The following is a 20,910-nucleotide window of genomic DNA, read 5'->3' on the forward strand; positions in this document are numbered from 1 at the left end:
AGTGATACAACACCCCCTGCCTCCAGTCTCACCCCTCTCAACACACCCACCACAATGAACATTTTAAAACACAAAGCTGACAGGGTAATGTCTCTGTTTAAAACCCTTCACCATGGTGCTTCCCTGGCGGTCCGGTGATTAAGACTTCGCCTTCCAATGAAGGGGGTGCGGGTTCAATCCCTGGTCAGGGAGCTAGGATACCACATGCCTCTCGGCCAAAAAACCAAAACATAAAACAGAAGCAATATTGTAACAAATTCAATAAAGACTTTTCAAATGGTCCACATCAAAAGCAAACAAACAAAAAACCCCCTCAAGAGCTCCCTCTGCTGGAGGGTGAAAGTCCAGCTCCCTAGCTTGGCCATATGACCCTCCATATGACTCCTCTCCCCAAGCCTGTCTCTGACCCCTCCCCACCATGCCCAATACCCTCCAGTACCCTGGGTGCGGTCCTGAGGGCAGCCCTGGCCTCCCTCCTATTCACCTGGTGGATGCCCCAGCCACTCTGGAGACCAGCTCAAGAGTGAGAAACTCCTTCCCTCTTGCTCTCACCCATATGCGACCCCCACATTGTTGGTTCCTCCCTCATTTGATACTATGTAATCATTTCTATAAAAATATAAAATACCATAACTGTTTGTGGTTCCTGAGAGGTAAGTTTTGCAGCCATCTCATCACCATGGTCCCTCCAGCGACTCCACAGGGGAATACTCTGAGGTTTTTCCACAGCCAGAGAGAACAGCCAATGAGGCCAACCCTGGGCATTGGCTGTGGTGCCTTCGTTTTCACAGTGGAGGGTTCTCTCCTGCCTTAACATGAGACGTAGCTAATAGTCACCTCTCTCTCTTTGCATTGGCTTCTAGGCAACTCAGATCTAAATCTGAAGCCCCTTTCTACAGAGAGTAATTTGACATTAACTGTACCCCCAGCTTCATCTTATTCCCTGCCTCCACCCCATATGGCAGCTCTCCTCTCTGATGTCATCAAGGAATGGTGGTGACAGTGACCGTGATGTTTGGAGGCTGGAAAAGCAAGGACAAGCAAGGTAGGAAATGCCAGGAGTCTAACCAGAGTACTGATCAGCTCTGAATCACCAGTCAAGAGCTGGTTTTGATTAAATTTTTAACCATCCCCATGCCCCTCCAACCTGGGAATCCAAACTTGGGCTCAGAGGCCAAGATAGAAGGAGACCCTCATTTATACCAGACTAGATGAGAAGGAGCCTTGTGCACTGGAAAAACAACAACTCCTTACTTGAAATTACGCTAGAACTGTTGGAGGGTTTGGGAAAGAATAAGTTCCTGGGGTAAACAATTCCCTATTTGGGATTGCCTGCAATAGAGACTTCTTACACTTTAGTGTTTCTTACTCTTTTGCCTCTCTCTCCACTGAGTGACCTCCCTATCTTACTTGGGGCTTCACTGACCATTAATCATTGCTACAATCCAGGTAATCATTTCCTACATTGATGATGGTGGTAATGACAGAATCCACTGTAGTGGGAAATACGGTGATGGGATGGATGGTATACCAGCGATGGAGGTGGGAATACTGATGGCAGAAATGATGATGATTGGAATAGGGATGAAGGGTATGGGGCTAGGGATAGTGGTAATAGTGATGTGGTTATGAGGGCAGTGGTGGTGATGAGGATTATGTGGTAGATGATACTGATGGTGGTGGTGGTGGTGGTGGTGGTGGTGATGATGGTGAAAATGGTGGCGGTGGTCATGCTGAAGATATATAAGCTCCTGGAGAACAAGAATTTTGTCTCTCTTGTTAATCGTGTCATCAGAGCCTAGTGGTGGTGATGGTGATGGTGGTGGTGACTGCAGGTGATGGAGAAGGGTATCTGTGATTTGAGTGATAAGGGTGCTGGTAGTGGTGGGTAATAGAGTTAGAAGTAGGTAATGGAGATAGAGGTGGTGATTGTGGTAAAATTGATGGTGGTGGCAATGGGTGATGTTACACTGCTTTGGGCTTAATTGTACATGGGATGAAGAGGAATGCAGAAGATGCCACCTGGAACGGATGAAAATGGGCTTGTCTCATAGTTCCCTCTGACTAATGGCCAAATTCCAATGACCATGCAGATTCTCCTCCCCCATCACCACATCACCATGGGCAAGACTAGGCTCCTGCATCGGCTGAGGACTTAGAAGTTCATCTTGACCACCCTTCAGTCTTGGCTTGGTCTCAGCTCTTATCCTGGCCTTGACTCCTGAGTAGCCAATGGGAAAATCTCAGCAGGCCCCAGTGTATGACGATCAGAGACATGACACCCTCCACATTCCCACTCTGGTCTCTTTTTTCCAGAGTGTCCCCCAAGGACCTCTCTTTACTAACAAAGGCCCCTCCAGTGTCCTGGGTCTTTTGGCCCCTATCAAGCCCCTGATTGAGGAACCTTGCTCAAGCCACTCATTTCTCTGTGCCGCTGTCCTCAGAGCTGTCTTGGCCCTAGAACAGAAAAGATAGTCTTTCTGAGGGAGTGGAGAGAAGGTCAGCGGGGGGCTGGGCAGGTCCTCACCTGTGGAGCCAAGCTGTGAGGGAAGTGAGTGTGCCTTGCAGGTCTCAGGCTCCTGGGGGAGGAGGGCGGGCAGGGGTTCTCTGTAACCCTCTAAAGCTGTCCTCCTTGGCATAGCCCACCCCTGCCACAGGCTTGGTCCTGCCCCCCCTCACTCCTCTCTCTACTCCCCGAATCACACCAGTGACCACCACACTGAACCACACATAGTCCTCACAACTCCACACCTTGCCCCCGCTGCTCTTTATGTGCCCAACTCCTGTTTCTCCTTCAAAATTCAGTCTAAGAGTCATATTCATTAGAGGGCCTTCCTACAAGTTTGCAGGCTGGCCTGGGAGGCCCTACCTGAGCCTCATGTATCAGCACACATAGAGCCTCATGTAAAGCGAAAGTTAATTTACAGCCACCTCCTAGAGGGCACACTCTGCCTTGTCTCAGTTCCTGGATGGTGTCCCATGTCTGGCATAGCCTCTGGTACATGTGGGGCTCAGAATTAGTTGAACGAATGAATGATTGAAGGAATTCTAAACAACAATGAATGAATAGTCCTTGGCATTCTTTCATTCATTCATAATAATAAAAGAAATTAAAAAATAGAACAAGATATCATTTTTCATCTACTTGATTATTCTGGGGATTTCTCCTAGAATTAGACTTGTAGACGTAAGCAAAGATTGGAGCCAGGATGTTGATTTTGGCACTATTTGAAATAGTGAGAAGTTGGAAAGACTCTAATGAAAGCACAATGTGGAGCTGGTTAGATAGATGATAGAACATTCATGCCATGGACCATTACGTAGCCATTAAAAAGAACACGAGGATCCTGCTACATTGCTGGTGGGAAAGTAAAATGGTATAGCCCTTGTGGAAAAGTTTGGTAATTCCTCAACCTATTAAACATAGAGTTACCATATGACCCAGCAATTCTACTTCTATATTCTACCTATATACTTAGAATATATACCCAAGACAAATGAAAACATATGCTCACACAAACACTCGTAAATGAATATTCATAGCAGCATTATCCATAATAGCCAAAAGGTAGAAGCAACCCAAAGTCCATCAGTTGGTGAATGGATAAACAAAATGTTGTCTATCCATACAACAGAATATCATTCAGCCCTAAAAAGAAATGAAGTACTGATAAAAACTAAATATGATGAACCTTGGAAACATTCACCTTGGAAGCTGTGTAAAGAAGGCAGTCACAAAGAGCCACATATGGTGTGATTCCAGTGATATGAAATGTCCAAAATAGGCAAATCTATATAGAGCCAGAAGGTAGATTAGTGATTGCCTAGGGCTGGAGGGGTTGGGGGGAAATGGGAGTGACTGCTATAGGTATGGAGTTTCTTTCTGAGGTGATGGAAATGTTCTAAAATTGATTGTGATGATTGGTTGTACAACTCTATGATATACTAAAAACAAGGAAGATCTGTATTTTAAGACATTGTTGGGTGTAAAAATCATGTTTCAGAATAGTAGGTGTAATATGCTCCTCTATTTATAAGAAATATATATGGAGAGAGTGCTATTATTATAAACATAAAAGAAGGGCTGAGATGGTATACACCAAGTGGTTCACAGGCGTTACCTGTAGATGGTCATATTTGTGGATGGGAGGCTTTCACGTTTTATTTTATATGCTTTTAGCACTTGCCTTTTTACTACAAATATGACCTGCTTTTGACATTTTTGAACAAGAAGGAAGGTAAAAGCACGTGGGGGCCCCACTGAAAGCTAGTGAATCAGACCCTAGAGCCCCCTTGCATCATGTCAAAAGAAAGGGGGGCCCAGGAAGTCACGGAGGGAAACAGGAGATGGTTACACAGGTTCTGGAATGTCAGAGCTGTGGTGGAGTGGTCTTCTCGGAGGGAGAGCAGGACATCAAAGCCTGGGCCCTTCTCCCTCTGATCCCAGACAGGGCTGGGAGCCTACCCTGGGACAGAAATTGCTTAAGTATTGCCTAGGTGAAAGATTCACACATAGTGAACCTAGGATCCAAAATGCAAAAAGTACAGCAAGTACACTACACTGCAGCCTCCCTCCCCCCAGCTCGCCTCCCAAAGCAACCAGAGGCCTCTAACTCATCTACACAGTTGGACATTACACACACAGTTCTTTTACTGTATACAAAAAGCCACCTCCTTCATTGTAGAGCTTCACAGTACCCCACGAAGTCACATGGGTGGCCATGTTCTACGAACAGGCCCCAATTAATGGACATTTAGATGGCTTCTGAGCGCTTGCTTTTACAGGTCTACAGTCTCTTACCCAAACCATTGAAAATCTTTTAGAATCCAGAATATATTAATATTTAGAAAGGCAATTCAGTGCATATTCCATATATTATGAAACACCCTAGTAGGATCTAAGGCAGCGCCGTGCAATCAAACACATTAATATTTCCACTGCAAACATGTATGATAAATGGAATTAATAAAGACTATAAATGGTCTTGGCAGGTTTTGATACCAAATGAGTTTATGCCAATCTAATGGGAAGACTCCCAAGTTTCAGAACTTTTTGGCTTTCGGAATTGCAGATGAGGCTTTGCAGAGTTCAAAGAATGCTGCCATGAATAACTTGGGACACATATAATTTTGCAAGTTTACAAGTATATCCATAGGGTACATTTCTAGGAGTGGAGACTCTGTTCATTTGTGATTTTCATAGATTTTGTAAGAATAATGACCATTTATCTTCTTTGCCTGTAAGCTGCTGTACTTTATGGTTTTCCAAACACTTGTACTTTTGTCTGTTAATTTTGGGGGCAATGAAAATTCTTCCTCCCTCCCTCTCTGCACAAAGCTAGACTTAGAGTCTCTGGGAGCCAGGGGAGCCAAGAGAGCCTGAGCTTTGCTGTCAGAGACAGCAGGACCATCCCCTTCCACCAGTGTAACCCTGAGCAAATTTCCGGTATCCATCCTGAGCTTCCATATCCTTTTCTGTAGACAATCTGCCTCCATGACAGTCCCTCCCCACTTTCCCACCAACCTGCTCTCTTCTCTCCTGTCTACCCCCAGCCCCAGGGCCTGGGCTTTGCCCTCTCTCCCAAAGGAAAAAGAGTCCAGGCCAACAGAAAGAAAGGTCCACAGGCTTTTTAATGGTGTGATGGCTACTTCCCTTCCGAGACCCGATCTAATCATGACAGGGGCTTCCAGGGGGTGGGGGTGAGGGGTGGACAGGTGCAAGGTGGGCAGAGGCCATGCAGTGACTAGGAGGGGTTGGGGAGGGTGTTACATTCTTTTTGGCATGTAAACATTCTTCAGTGGCTTCCCCAGGGGGAGGGCAAGGGCAACTCTCTGCCCCCTACCCCATGGCCACCAGGGCTGGTCCCCGGAGCTGAGAAGACTGAGCAAGCCAGGCCCCTGCGAAGATCTGGGAAGGGGGCAGCCCACGTGTTTGGGGCCCGGCTCCTCGCCTGCACCTTCTTCGTGCACAGTGCGGCTGGGGAGGGGAGGCATGTTTTGGGGTGAGCAGACCTGCATCCGAGCCAGTGACACAGGCTGTGGTGATGAGGAAATGCTGGAGGGGTGTGGTGGTGGTGGTGGTGTGACACTCTTTTATAGAGAAGGCGCTCAGGACTGGGAAGGCTTGGTGGCGGGGAATGGGTGCCCAAGGGGGAAGAAGCTGCAGCTGGGGGTGGGGGCACTGGAAAGTGTGGTTTCCTCTGCCCTGGATCCTTCTGAGGGAGAAGAGCAGAGTCAGTCCCCTAGCCCCCTCGCACACTCGCCCCTTCCTCTCCTCCCCCCACCTCAGTGACATTCAATGACGCAGAGGCCTGAGGTCAGTTGGGAGCCCTAGGGAGGTCCGGAATCCCAAAGGCAGACAGGGTTTTGTGTCTCTGCCCAGCTCCAGTGCTGGGTGAAGCTAGAGGGTGGGATGGGCCTGGGGCTCTCTCAGGCCGCCCCCTTTTCCCTCCCAACACCAAACCAGGGTGTTGTTGGTCCTGGGGCAGGGGTGAGGCTGGGGGCCCTACATTCACAGTTCGGTTGGTGGCAAGGAGCAGGCCCAGGACCTGGGCACCAGGGGTCATGCCCTGGTCCCCACCTGGCACGAGCTGATTGTCATTCGGAGAAGCTCTAGGTGGGAGGGAGTGGCCCTTCCTCCACCCCCTCTGCTGGATCCAGAGGGCAGCAGAGGCCTTGGGAGGGTCTCGGGTTGACAAAGAGGGCTCTGTCCGGAGAGGTTTCCTGAGTGTTCTGGGAGCTTCTGCGTCAGCATAGGGTGAACCTCGAAGGCCATCCACCCTGGAGTCCTCCCCTGGGCTGGTCTGCAGAGAAACCACCACCTTCGCATAGAAGCAGCTGCCCAAGCCGCCGACTCTCCATCAGGGGCTTCAGCTGGCACCACCAGGCTTCTCTCGGGGCAAATTTCCTCACGGGCATCCTTCTGAGTGACGGTGGTTGGATGCTGCCAGATCACGAGGGCAGGCTGGGACCTTTCTTCCTCTTCCCTTGGTTGTCTTGCCTTGCTCTCTGTGACCCAGGAAGAACAGAGGGGCCAGGCCAGGGGGCAGAGGCTGTGTGTGCTGAGGATGGAGAAGGCCTGCAGGGGACCTGTCCCGGATAGGCAGGGCTGGCTATCCCTTCTGCAGCCCCTTGGCCCGGATGTAGGCAGTTGAGGCTGACGATGAGTTGGGATGAACTATGCAGGAGCCAGACCCAGGAGGAGGCCCCATATCCATTCATGGAGCAGCAGAGGCCTCACCCGCTGCAGGGACTGCTCAGCCGCATGGGTTGGGATTAGGACAAGAGGGGACAGGCTGAAGGGTGAGCTGGAGGCGGAGGGGACTGGGGCTGGACCTATCACACAAGCATACAGTCTGGAAGTTAGAAAGGCCTTTCTGCCTTGAGTCCAGGGGCCAGCTGTCTGTCTGTCTGCCTATTTCTGCTCTCTCTCCCACTGGGGGAGATGATGGTCTGATCCAGCCTACTCCCCACAGGCAGGAGGACAGGGAGGGTGACCCAGCTAGAACTGAGTCCCTGTATCTCCAAAGGGCCAGTGCAGAGAAGATGATGACCAGCCATTCTCCACCTCCACCGAATTCAGGAGAGAGAGAAGTTGGCTGAAACTGCAGTAGGCAAGATTGAGGTTAGATGGCAAGAAGGAATTCCTGATGGTGAGGGGTCCTGAGCACTAGATCCAGGGACAAAGGGAAGGGGTGAAACCTTTTTTAAAGCCCCCCTGCAACTTCCCATTGGGAAACACTTACCCAGGAAGGCAGCCCACACACACTTGATGGTTCCCACTGAGGTCCCACACAAACTAAGGGGGAGGGGGTCTTTGCACCCTAGAGGCGCAAGGGAGCACCCTTCCCCCATCACCTGTCCACTGCCTCCTACAGGGGTGTCCAGGATGGTGCTGACTTTGGGGCAGGTCAGACCTGCCCCCTCACACCACAGTAGACCAATGGCTCCTAGGTCTCACCTCCCCAACCCCCGTCTGGCAGCTGAGAAGAGCCCTTTCCAACCACCACAGCTCCCAGGAGACGTGAGATTAACCCCTAGTGGGAGGGAGGCTGGAGCCTCCACTTCTGGAATTTGAGGCTGCCTTTCCGAAAGGGTTGGGGCGTGTAGCTTTGGCTGGAAGAGGGTCAGGAGAAGGGAAAGGCGCCGCAGGATATGTAAGCAGAGTTCCCTGGGGGAGCTTGGAGAGCAGCAGAGGCCTGGTGGTGAGCAGGGCGTCCCCATTCGTGGAGTCCTTGGTGAAGAGTCGCTGAGCCTTCCCCGGGGCGTAGGGTGAGCCTGCCCCACCTGAAGGGCAGCAGGGGGAGGGGCGGAGACGGGGAAGGATGGGGAGGCGGACACTCCCCCCGCGGCGCCGCGTCCCCTTCCGCAGGGCCGGCGGGTGGGCGCGGCGTGTGCTGGCGCGCGTCCTCGCGGGTGCAGGCAGGAAGCTGGGGCCGCGGGTGGCGCGCGTCAGGCGCGTAAGGCTGTGCTGGGAGCTGTTCCAGTGTGGCCGGCTGCAGGTGGGGGGCCGGGGTGAGGGTGAGGGGCCACGGAGCGCCGCGCGCGTCATTATCTGGCCCCAGCCCGACCCTCCGCAACCCCCGCCCGGCCTTTGGTTGCGCGCTGAGTCTGGAGTTTCCCTCTGGGTCCTTTCTTGGGGGCCCCCGGGGAGGGGGTGCCTTCAGGCTGGGCCCGGGCCTGCGGGGCGCCCCGGGGTGGGGGGGCCCCGGGCCGTGCCTGGTGCGAGGGGGAGGGGCTCTCTTTGCGGGACAGGGACCGGCTCCGAGGGGAGGCGCTGGGATGGTGCGCGGAGGAGGCGGGGAGGCCGGGACTGCGCGGGGCTGGGGGCCTGGTGCCGGCTTGGGTTCGCCCTGGGCCCGGGCCACGGCCGGGGGGCTGTTTGGGACGGAGGTCAGCAGCAGTGGCCGTCCCTGGGGGCTTCTGCAGCTGGAGCCTGCGGGAGGTGCGGAGGGCAGAAGGCAAGAGACAAGAGGAGGGCAAAGAAACAAAAAGACATTTTCAGAATCTCCCTGGGCACTGAGCTCCAGAGTCCTGCATCCTCAGAGCTGGATGAAACTGAGGAGACCTTGGCACAGATGGATAAACTGAGGCATGGTGCCCCATCCTCCAGAACGGGACCTCTAAGGGCCACACACTCCCAGGCTGCTACCAAAAGAGCTTGCTCCAGGCTTTCTTTGATGTCTCTGTTTTATCTTTAAAATTCACATGGATTTTACATTCTACTCTATTATATACCCATGTTTATATTAATATGAATAATGTTTTCTCCCAACTATTCTGGCCTTTATCCTTTGGCCTCAGATGCCCCATGGCACACCAGAGGCTGTGTGTGGACCCCACTGGCCCCCATCAGCCTTTTCCCAAGCCCGGCCTCCTTGGCACCCCTCCAGACACACTCACTGCAGCCACTCCCTTGAGCCCAGTGACAGGGCTGGGAGCTGAGTCAGAAGAGAGACTTAGTTGGGGAGCTGGTGGACAGGAGGTGTGGCTGAGGGTCCTTCCTGAACTATCAATAGCACTTGGCTCCAGGGAAGCGTCTGCTGGTGGAAGCCTTCTGTAGTCACCCTCTGCCTGCCCCAGGACTAGCAGCAGTTTCTCACCTGCTGGTGATGGCTGTGTCAGATGCTGGGGCCGCGCCTTGGGGTCTGTCAGGGGGCTGCTGGGCTGCGGCAGGCGTGGGCATGCGGGTGCTGATGGGGCGGGGGATCCGGCTCCGGGTGGCAGCTGCCCGCCCGGCTTTCCTGGGCACCGCGGGCTCAGAGGCAGGCGTGTCCTCCTCGGAGCCTGTGCCTGAGAGCGTCTCAGAGGCACGGCGCTGCTCCTCACTGGAAGAGGATGAGGCCCCAGAGGCCAGGCGCAACAGCAGGCGGCCCTGCCTCTTCTCCATCACCAGCCGCGCCAGGTCCTGCTGTGGTCGGGCCCTCTTGCTCCACCGCTCTTTGGCCGACAGTGAGCCTGAGGGCTCCGAGCCTGTGTCCTCCTCAGACAGCAGGACAGGGATTCGGCTCCTGGGACGAGGGCCTGGCATGGCATGGCGACTGGGGGAGATGGTGGCCAGTTTCTCGGGACCTGGCTCCAGCAGGGACGCCGGGGCTGGCCCATCGGCAAGGGCTGGGCCATTGGGCAGTGAGTCTGTGGTCACCTCCAAGGGGCTGCTCCCGGGGGGGGCGGACAGGACACAGCTCACCAGCCCTGATATGGCAATGCCGTTCTCCAGGTACATGGAGGCCCCCTCCTCCTCAGCCCTTCCATCAGAGGGCACCTCCAGGCCCAGCTCTCCCCCAGCGCTGAGCTCCTCAGACCGGGAGGCTTGTCCACCGGAAGACATGACATTGAGGTGGGTTTTCTCTGCAATGTGCACAAAGGTCCTCTCGACTTTGGTGAAGGGCGAGGAGGTGACTGCCACTCCCCCTGCCCCTATGGTCACTGCCCCAGCCCCCAGCCCTGTCCCGGTCCCAGGGGGCTTGGGCTCAGACTTGAGGACGGAAGATAGGGTGCCTGGCTCAGACACGTCCAGCTGGCTGCCAGTGGGCTGGGGCCGTTCGTGCTGAGGAGTGAGGGCAGCCAGAGTGCCCAGGTCAGGGTCGGGGGCCAGGTCGGCAGTGACAGGCGACTTCTTCATGTCGCCAGGGGAGACGAGCACCAGCGTTTTGGAGCCCTCCTCAGGCTCCAGGTCCCCGTCAGCCATGGAGGCTCGGCCCCTGGACTCTTTCTGATCATCGGCCAGCAGCGTGGACGGGGCGCCCTCCTGGCTCCGGTCCGTGCTCCTCTCGCTGCCCTCACTGCTGGAGCCACTGTGTGGCCCCAGCACCTCCCCCAGGGCCACTGCCGCCTCCTCCTCCTCTCCTCCTCCTCCTCTTCTCTTCCTCTTCTTGTTCCTCCTCCTCCTCCTCCTCTTCCTCCTCCTCCTCCTCCTCTTCCTCCTTCCCATTCGTTTGAGGCTGAACAGGAGCCAGCGGGACCTGCGGGGTGGCAAGTAGCATGTACGAGAAGTCCACCCTCCGGGCCCTGTTGAGCAGCCGAGCCCGTTCGCGGTAATCGGAGAGATCCTTCTTGTAGTCCTGGTAGGGCAGGCTCAGGGGCACGGCTCGTGGGAGACCATTCACCTCAACCGGGGGCGCCACGGAGAATACCTGCAAGGGGCACACACAGGGACCCACTGAGGTCACTCCCCCATCCTGGGCCGGAGAAGGACTGACTGCACTCCCAGGCTAGGAGGCCCATGAGAGTGTGAGTTCCACTAGAGCACACGCTGGGGCTGTTTTGCTCATTGCTCTGTCCCCAGGGCTTAGAATGGTCCCTGGCACCTAGGAAGTGCTCAGTAAATCTCTGATGAATAACTGTGTTCATGCTCCAGGTCCCCTGAGGTCCCAGGCCTTGATCCTGGTGGCTTTTCTGTCTACCAGTCTCTCCTTTACCCCCACTCTTCTGTATCCTATGTCTATCCTGAAACCCAGAGGCAACTCTAGTTCAATCAACAGAAGAAAATGACAACTGCAAGCCATCATAGCCACCATGTAGGAAACCAGGTCCAGAGAGAAGCAGCAAGTGTCTGGGTCAGCCCTCCCTGCTTCCTCACAGGGCACAGTTCCTCTGCAGCCAGGGAGCTGGCCACCAGGGCCACCAGAACCTGTCAGACAAGGGCAAAGTTCAGGCCGTCCTCCACCCCTTGAAGTGCAGGCTGGGCCCCTGGAACTCCAGCCCCCTTCCCACCTGTCTGTCAGCCAGGAATTTTCCAGTCCTCTATAGGTATGTTTTGAATCCACACTTCCTCCAAAAACTCACAGCCAGCCTATGAAAGGCAGTTTCTTTTCACTTGATTTAAGTTTTACCCTTTGAAGCTTTGTGCAGAGTTCTTGGCAATGTGATGGCATGTCCTTTGTTTTCTACATTCTTGCCACATCTCCCCTTAGCCCCCTTCCTTCCAGACTCAAAAGGCCTGACCATCTTACCAGGACCTCAGCTGCTGTGTCTTCTCTAGCTCCGCCCTTGTCAATCACACACATCCCCAGGCACCCACAATGCGCCAGGCCCCATTAGGGCTGACATGGCTTTGTTCCTGGTGGGATGGTACTGATGGTATCCAGCACTTTGTTAGCCTTTTGAACACACAGGGCCTCTGTTTTCCTAAACACAGCCCATGCAGACCAGAAGCCCTGGAGGGGCTCCAACACCTTCAGGTGCCATCCAGACTCTCAGGGAGTCCTGCCAGGCATTCCTCTTGAACATCTGTGTCTGCTGCCCTATGCCCATGGGCACAGCCCTGTCCTGCCTGGTGGTTCCCCAGCCATCAACCTGTTTTTTCCATTCTGCATTGCCCATCCGTTCTTCCTACAGCTGCCCAAGTGATCTTCCTGAAACTTAAATCTGATCCCATTTGTCTCTGCTTCAAACCTGCAGAAACCTATGGTGGGTCCCACAGTCCTCAGGAGACAGATTCAAACCTATAGAAACCTATGGTGGGTCCCACAGTCCTCAGGAGACAGTTTCAATCTTTGGCTTGGCACATGAGCATCCCCACCCCCCACCTTGTCCCCACCCCACCCCGTGATCTGACTCCTACCTTGTGCTCCAACCTCACTTTGAGCAGCACCCTCTGGTCCCCCACTTATGTTCCAGCAGTTCTCTAAATGCCTCATGCATCTCACACTTCTGGGTCTTTCCCTAGGCAGTTTCCTTTGCCCAAGGGTTCCTCTCACTCTCTCTATTGACATGACAAATTCCTGTTCTTCCTCCAGGACCCAGCTAAAACAGCTCATTTCCCCAAAAGCTTCTTGTCCCCCCACCAAGCAGACTTCATCACTCTACTTGTTTTCACACATCCTTCCATTACAGAACCTCCCATCCTCTATTTCACAAGCACGTGTTTACATGGCTCTCTTTCTTGATAAACACTGAGCCTCTTAAGGGTTTTTCATTCATTCACTCATTCATTCATTCATTCAAGAAGTCCTTGAATGTCTATCGTCTTGGCCACTGTGTTAGAGGCTGTGAATTTGTGGATCAGCAAGACAGATCTGGTCCTTGTTTTCATGGAGTGTGAAATCTTTAGATTAGGAAATTAAATGGGGATAATGCATTCTCCACAAAGGCTGTGACCATAAATGAGGTCATGTTAGCAATGAGTCTGGCTTATAGCAGTTGATTGATAAATGTTAGCTCCCTCCCCACCCTGCTCACTCTGGTTTGAAGATCATTGATCCCTTCCTCAACCCCAGAAACTCCTGGATGCCACACATGAGGGCGGGGGGCAGGGGGTGGGGAAAGAAGGGGCTCTCCCAGCTGAGGTCTCTGTGCAGTCAGCCCAAAGGCTGGTGGAGGGGAAGGAATCCCCAAGGCCAAGATTTGCTCAAGGCTGTGACTTCTCCCTTCCTTAACTGCCATAATCTTCCTCACAATCAGACCATCAGTGAGGCCTTGATGGAGTGGGGAGGAGTGATGCCAGACAAAGTAGCATCAGACACCGGATAGGACCCCAGCACACTCTGGGGTGTGTTCTGATTATGTTTTTATCCTGTCTGGCTCAGAACTCACCCACCCAGCACTAGATACATCCTACCCAGCAGGGATATCCTTCAACCCCACCAAGCCATTCTTTCTCAGCAAAACCTCTGCCTATTTTCCCTGTCCCATCTCTGACACTTTGGGCATCCCTGTTAGAACCACCTTTTCCCCTGCCATCTGGCCAGTTCTTGGATCTCTCAGGAAAAGCCCCATCCATAGGATGGATCCTCTGCTCACAGTGCCCACATTAATTAGATGATCATAGCTGGAACCCTCTCTCCTTTCATCTCAAAGCCCTTCCCTTCCATTACATGGGAGGGATGAGGGATGAGAACTGGAAATCAGGCATCACTGATAATATCAGACTGGGAAACTGAGGCCTGGAGAGAAGCATCAACATGCCCAAGTCACAAAGCACACCACCCAGGGTAGCCCAGAACTCAGAATTCTTTCCACTGCCTCACTGGCCTCCCATCCTCCCACGTGGAGAAACTCAGGACCCTCTGCCCTTTAGCAGAGCTGTGAACCTCAGAGTAGGGACAGGTTTGCCCTAAGCATCACTGCCAAGCCCACCCTGGCCTGGGCATGCTGGGTTTTCTAGTTCAAAGCCCCTCCCCATCTGGCTCCATGTTGGGGAGGGCCAGGGCTGGGCTCGAGTTCCTCCCTCCTCAGAGAGCGGGAAGTCCTCCCACACCCTTTCTGGCCTCTCCTGGATGCCTGTGCCCAATGAGTATTCATCCATTCGCCCATGTGATCCTGTGCTCATTCAATCAGCCAACGGTCACTGGATAGCCTCTGTGTGCTTGGCCCTATAGACCTGAGGACACCATGGGAGGGGGACAGCAGTGACACTCTCCCAGTCTATCTCAGAGGGAAGAAACAGTGCTGGGTGTCACCAAGCGGAAGTCGGGTTCTGGGGAAGCTCACACCTTCCTGCTCCCTTCCCAGGGCAGTGGCCCTTTATGATTCCAGTCTGCTTATTGTGGTACTCCAGCATGCTTGGCACAACGTTACTTGGGGGTGCTTTTTAAAAAAAAACAGAGCCCTGAGTCCTACTCCCTAGATTCTGTAGGTCAGAGATGAGGCCCAGAAATCTGTTTCAAAGCTCCCTGGTGAACCAAAGGCCAAAGGCAGATGTGGTGAGGGTGAATAGTGTGGGAGGAGGAGAGGCAGGCCTTTGGAGCTGAGACAGAGAGAATGAAAGCCTCAGCCCTCCCCCTGCCTCCGCTGAGCCCAGAGCAGCAGCATGTGGCCTCACCAGCTTCAGAACTCAGCCCAAGCCCGTGTTTACTCCAGTCAGCCGGAAAAGTGAACAGAGGTAGACAGACCAGACTCCCAGCTGCCCCTGCCACCAACAGAACTGGGCTCTCCTCAGCCTTGACTCCTCTGCTACTGATGCTGGAGACAGGTTACTCCACATACCCCCATCCCCACACAGCGTGCATTGAGCAACTCTTGCCTGGACCCTAGCCAGTCCCAGACATTGTGCACTGCACATCAGCCCACAGTCCCAAGGTCAGAGAAGGGGGGCTGCCGACGGACAAGAGGAGTGTGAACTCTGACACCCCGCCCCTCCCTCACTGCAGGGCGGGGAGGGCTTTGTGCCTCTCACAGCAGTGCCCCATCTCCTCCCTCAGCAGCTGCCCAGCGCATACCTCCCATCTCCCCTCCTCCCCAGGGGACCCTCCCCCCACAATTGCCATAATTTCCCAGACTGAAAATTGGAGATGAGAAGTCAACAGGGTAGCTTCCTCTGCCCACCTCTGCCTTTCCCAGATTCTTCATCTGTCTGTCCGGGTCTCTATTCTTGAACCACATCTGCCAAGCCAAGAGCCCTCCCTCTGCTCCTCCACCCCACACCCAGGGGTGCCACCCACCCCGGGCACACTGGCCTATGGCAGTCATCTGGGTGGAAGGGGTAAGATGACCTGGGAAGGCAGCTGCCTACCCTAGGTCTCTACAGATCCTCACATACTTGACCCCCAGATCTCAGTGTTCCCAACCCCTCCCTGGCTGCCCCAGGGCAAGGATCTGACAGCATGGGGACATTCTAAATGCTCTTCGGGTCAAGAAATGCAGCTGTAGCTTGCCCTTCTACCCGCACACTTGCTTTAGGCCCCAAGAAAAGTATCTTCCTCTTTTGGTGCTGTGGCTGCAGGCTTGCAGGGGTGGGGTGGGGGACAGAGAGAGGGTGAGCCCCCCTCCACTTTCACCCTCTCTCTCTGCAGTCTCCAAAGTCTCTGCGAGCCTCTCCTTCTTTGTGTCCCACCCCTCTCCTTGTCCTAGTTCTCCCTCAACCCACATTCTATCCCTGCATTCCCTTGGCCTGCACAATCCACTCTCTCACTGATCCCCCTCAACAGACCATTCTCCCCCAAGCCAGGGCTACTTCAGACCCCCCATTAAAGCAGGGGGCGGGGGAAGGCTCCAGCGCCCTTCCCTCCCACAGGGCTCTCTGGCATTCTGGCTTCCCACCCCCAGCACACACTTGGCCTCAATTGTCTGATCCATAGGAAACTGATTAGTGCGCCCACCTTCCTACTCCGCATCCCCCCTCCAGCAAGCTGGCGATTTGGAGTCGGCCCCAAAGACCAGAGTCCACCCCCAAAGCCCTCCTGCGGATGAAAGGAGACAGCCAGCCGCCTCGTGAGGGTTGCTCAAGTCCAACTAGGCTGAAACCTCCGGTCCCCTCCCGATCTAGCCTGTCTTAGCGGAGGTAGGAGTGGGGCTGGATCCATTGATCTGGAGTTTGCCCCCCACCCTATCTCTGAGTCAGCAAAAGACTAGACCCTGCCCTCTGCCCAGCCTGGCGACCCCAGAATTGGTTCTGCATCGAATGGTGGGTTAGGAAGGAGGAGGGTGAAAGAAAGCAGGCGAAGTGCAGGTTCCTGGAAGGCGTCTTTAATCAGGAATTGGTAGTACACAAGCTCGCCGGATTGTCTGCATTAACATACAGGGACTTTAAAAGGCACAAGATCCCTCGCACAGCGACGCGTGACGGCGGGGCGCCCCCCACCCCCGCCTGTGCGTGGCCGTGTGCGCGGGGGTGCGTGTCCGTGTCCCACCCCCCTCCCCGGCGGCGCCGCGCGTGTGCGTGTCAGTTTCAAGTGTTGGATTTGTACAGTACTCGCAGTCTAGGGGCGGGGTCTCAGTGCATGCTCTTCTACCCTGGCCCGGGGCCCCCCGACGCCGCTCTGTACACTAAGGACGCACCCCGGAGAGAGAGAGAAAGAAAAAAAAAAGCGTCCCATCTTCCTGTGTGTGTGTGTGGTTTCGAGTTTTTCGTGCATGCTTATGCTGGCCGGGGTTGGGAAATAGTGCAAGCTTATAATACAGTATTATTGCAGTACAAAATGGGGGGGGGGGTTATGATGGGATGGGGAAGCCCAGGAATAAACAGGCTGGGATTCGGGACCTCCGGGAGGGAGGTCCTCTCGCCAACCCCCTTCCTATCCCTCGCTCCCCTCCCCACCTCGATCAGGAGTCTCCCAACAATGGGAGGGGGCTCCTCGGGTCCCTGGAGGGAAAGGGCTCAGGTGGGCCCCAGGGCTGAGCTTCCCCCATCCCACCAGTCTCACTTCTTAGGGGGCAGGGGCCAGCCCTCTCCTCGCTCAATACTGTCAGCCGCAAGGGCCCCGAACCCCGCCTCCTCACCCTCGGAAGCCCCTCCAAGTGGGGGGGCAGGGGTCGACGGAGCAAGTGCAAAGGAAGCAGATGTTGGTCCCTGAGTTTTATTTTCGGGGGTGGGAAGAGAGAAGAGCTGGAAGTGGGGGCATGTTTGGGGACCCCCAGGGCCCTCGGTGTAAGTGGGGTGGGGCAGGAGACACGGACGCAGGGGCTTGGGCCAAAAGGGGGTGTTGGGTGGCTCTGAGAGACCTAGGCTCAAAGCTTGGGTCCCCCTCAACTCTGGGCTCTTTGGCATCCAATTGCAAGGCCAGTTATTTGGGGCGGGGAGGGGGCAGCTCTGTAGGTGGTGAGGTAACTGGAATCAGGGGTGGGCGACAGGGGCTCTTCGAGCCCGGAGAATTGGCCAGCTTGCCCTCCCAGCCCTCGTCAGCATCCTGCCCTGAAGCCCTGAGGGGCGAGCCACCACTCCAGCCCCGCCCCGCCCCGGGCCAGGGACCCTGCGACCGAGAGCCTGCGGAGGGAAAGCTAACACAATCACAGCGCGGGGCGGGGGCAGCGGGCGGCTGTGGGCGATAACCCGGGGGAGGACTTTAGCAACAGGCAGCTCGGCGGGGGCGGGGCGCAGAAGCTGACACCACCTCGGGTCGCACACGTCGGGGCGCCCGGGAGGGCAGCTCTGGCGACGTGAGGGGCGGGTCTTGAGCCGGGGGCTCAGAGGCCTGGCGGTACCCTGATCACGCCGCTTAGCAGCTAGTTAAAAAGACTGAACGTACATTCGTGGTGCGACGGCCGCGGGGGCGGGTCCAGGGGTCGGGGACAAAGGGGAATGTGGTAGATGGGGTCCCGATACAGTGATAAACCTGCGAGAGGGGCCCGGAAACACGATCCTCGTGCTCTCCTGGGCGGGGGGCCGCTAGTTTGCTGTCCGGAGAGTGCATGAAGCGTGCGTGCAGCTATGGGTGTGTGTGTGTGTGTGTGTGTGTGTGTGTGTGTGAGAGAGAGAGAGAGAGGGGGGAGCCTGTTAGTCGTGGCAAGGTGAACCCCAGCCCCCCCACCCTCAGAGCCTGTGCAGGTAGAAGGGAGGGTACGTGGTGGGATGCACGGCGGAACCAAGTGGAAGCGGAGGTCTAGGAAGGTTCCCATAGTCCTTTGGGCTTCATTGCCCCTCTTCCCCCACTGCTTCTTAACTATTCACTTGGGGGGCTGGGGCCATTCAAGCCCAGGGGCTCCCTAAGCTGGAAAGCCCACTGGGTGGTGTGAGAAACCATTTGGGATATTTGAGGGATGTGGTCCTCAGGCTGGGAGCCTCTCCCTTAGGGAGAAGGATGCTTTAAAATTTTCAGAGGCTGACCCCACCAGTCCCAGGGGGCACCTCTGTCCCTAATGGGAATAATGCAAACTTTGGGGACATGCCCCCCAACTTAAGAAGAGTGATTTGCCACACTCCTTGTTACCAAGGACTGCCCATGGGGGTGGGCTGATTCCTGCCCTATGGGTTGGAATCTCAGTGGAGTTTGGGGTGGGGTGGGGTGGTGTTCGGGCCCTCCTTAGAGGTCTATGCTTCCATCCTCAGGTACCAAATCAACCCAAGGACAGCAGGGGATACAGCATTATGCTCCCACAGCCAGGGGCCCCCATATCCTCCCTAAGCATGGTCCCCTCCCCTGGCCACCCAATATAGACACATTGCCACAGCTCTTTCTGCCCACCCCAGTAGCCCAGACCCCCCCAGCCACTGCCTGGGCAGACAGCACCACCCCTCCCCAGAAAAGGAGATCTAAGCAGGGCAGAGGAGAGAAATAGCAAAGGAGGGTCCTGGGCCCCTCCACAGAGAGGAACCCTGGCTTTTCCTGGGATTGGAGGGGCCTGCCCCTCTTGGCTGGGGGAGCAAGGGTTAAGGTACCAGCATGGCTCAGAGTTTCCACTATTCCCCCATGTGCTGGGCAGGCTATTCCCCTTTTCCCCACAACTGGAAACGCAAAGGAGATTGCTGGGTTCGGGATGCTAGCGGCGGGGGTGAGTGTTGAATGGTTATTGCTGTGACCCAAGCTGCCTTAAGTGGGTGGGGGGGGGTCTATTCATTACTGAGAATTTACTAGAGCATTTTTCACTGACTCAGGTTCCTGTCCCACAGAGAAAATACTGGTCCTCTGAGGAGGACCCCACTTGCCATGAACAAATCCACCGGCCCACACACACACTCAGGCACACACACCATGAGCTCACTGACATGTACACACAGCACACAGCCCCACTGGCCACGAACTGCCTTCTCTTAAGAAGCCCACACAGTTTGAGTTCCTGGGGCAGAACACTGCCCCCATTTGAGTGCTACAGCCTTGGATAGATTTGGGGGAGTGGGGGAGTCCTCAGGCTCAGAGAGGTTCAAACTGAGTTCAGGGTCTCTGCCTGTAAACCGGTTTTGTTTAGCTCACACAGTGATTTTTCATTAAAAAGTTGTTGCTTTTAAAAAATTAGAGGCCACTAATTAAAAATTGTGAGATTTCACTTAAAAATTGGAAGATACTGGCAACAATTGGCTGAGCTGAGGATGGTGGTGGTCCCTCTGTTTACCACAATCCCCACAAGTGCCCTCTCCCTGACACTGCTTGGCTCCTGTTGACATGTGAGTTGGTGACATATCACATCTCCATGGTCAGTGGTCACCAATGCCAGTACCTGCCCTGCCTGTGAGCCTGACCCCAAGGATTCCACCAATACCACTGAGGACAGGGTTTTGAGCACCTGCTTTCTCACCGGAACTCTTACTCCGCCCATCTAATCCCCAGAGCTGCTATGGGATGCTTGGGGCCATGTGGGATTGAGAGGTTGGGGTCTCTGGAGAGACAGGGTCCAGCCATTTCAACCAACCCCAGTACTCTGGAGTGACCCCCACCTGGACTCTGGGATGGAGAAGGAAGGAGAGTCTGACTCATAGACAACTTCCTTCTTCCTAGATAGAGCGAGGAGGGGCCAACCAGAAAGGACAGTAAATAGTAAATAGACCAATACACAGACTAAAACGCTTTAAAACTCCCATCAAACAAGACCTCAGTTATTCGGCATTGGTGGGGTTTTTAATATGCTTTTGTAAATTAGATATTCTGATTAATCCATTTAATGCAGATAATACTGGGATCTACTTCCTAGGCTATTATGAGGATTAAACAAGTTATTTTTGTAAAGTGCTTAGATCACTGCCTGGCACATAATAAGCTCTGTGTGCCAGTGACTGTTAAATAAAATAAATTAATTAATAATTGGAAGCCACCACTACATGCAGGGTGTGACTTTAAAGTATGAAAATATCATTTTCCAATACAACAAAGAGTGCTGCTTCTTTTCAAAGACGACCTTGGGGAGGCTATGTGCTTTCCCCAAGCAGGGTATCATTTCTTGAAACACTCTGACCTCTTCTTTGGGAAACCCAAAGGAGCCTGACAACACTCCAGGTCCCTACCCAGCCTGGGACCTAGAGACAGGCACCCCAACTCCAAACCATGCAGGGCTCTGCTGAGCTTCACATGAACTTGCTCCAACACACGTGGCTTCAAATGGCCTTAGATGTTCCAAAAGTCAAAACTACCCTCAAGAGGTCATTCCTAGATGGAGAGGGTGCTCTTGGCCCAGATATCCTCAAAAAGAAACAGATTTTGGAGAAAGGAGAGTGGTGGGTGCAGGCTTAGCTCACATGGATGAGACATCCATGAGAACAGTTTGGCTCAGGGCACTGCCCACCCACTATGGCATCCCTAGGCTGGGGCAGGGGCCCTGAGA

At 54.5% G+C, this 20,910-nt stretch overlaps 1 protein-coding gene across 1 annotated transcript in view; it reads right to left on the reverse strand.

Moving 5' to 3' along the window:
• Positions 1-6,296: 6,296 nt before the first annotated feature.
• Positions 6,297-20,910, reverse strand: part of TTBK1 (tau tubulin kinase 1) — a 40,664-nt gene continuing 26,050 nt past the window's right edge. The window contains 3 exon segments of the mRNA XM_036869251.1: positions 6,297-8,935; positions 9,603-10,847; positions 10,849-11,135. Coding sequence (XP_036725146.1) covers positions 8,551-8,935; positions 9,603-10,847; positions 10,849-11,135 — 1,917 coding nt within the window. The 3' untranslated portion in view covers positions 6,297-8,550.

The sequence above is a fragment of the Balaenoptera musculus genome, chromosome 11, assembly GCF_009873245.2.
Source record: "Balaenoptera musculus isolate JJ_BM4_2016_0621 chromosome 11, mBalMus1.pri.v3, whole genome shotgun sequence".
Lineage (NCBI taxonomy): Eukaryota > Metazoa > Chordata > Mammalia > Artiodactyla > Balaenopteridae > Balaenoptera > Balaenoptera musculus.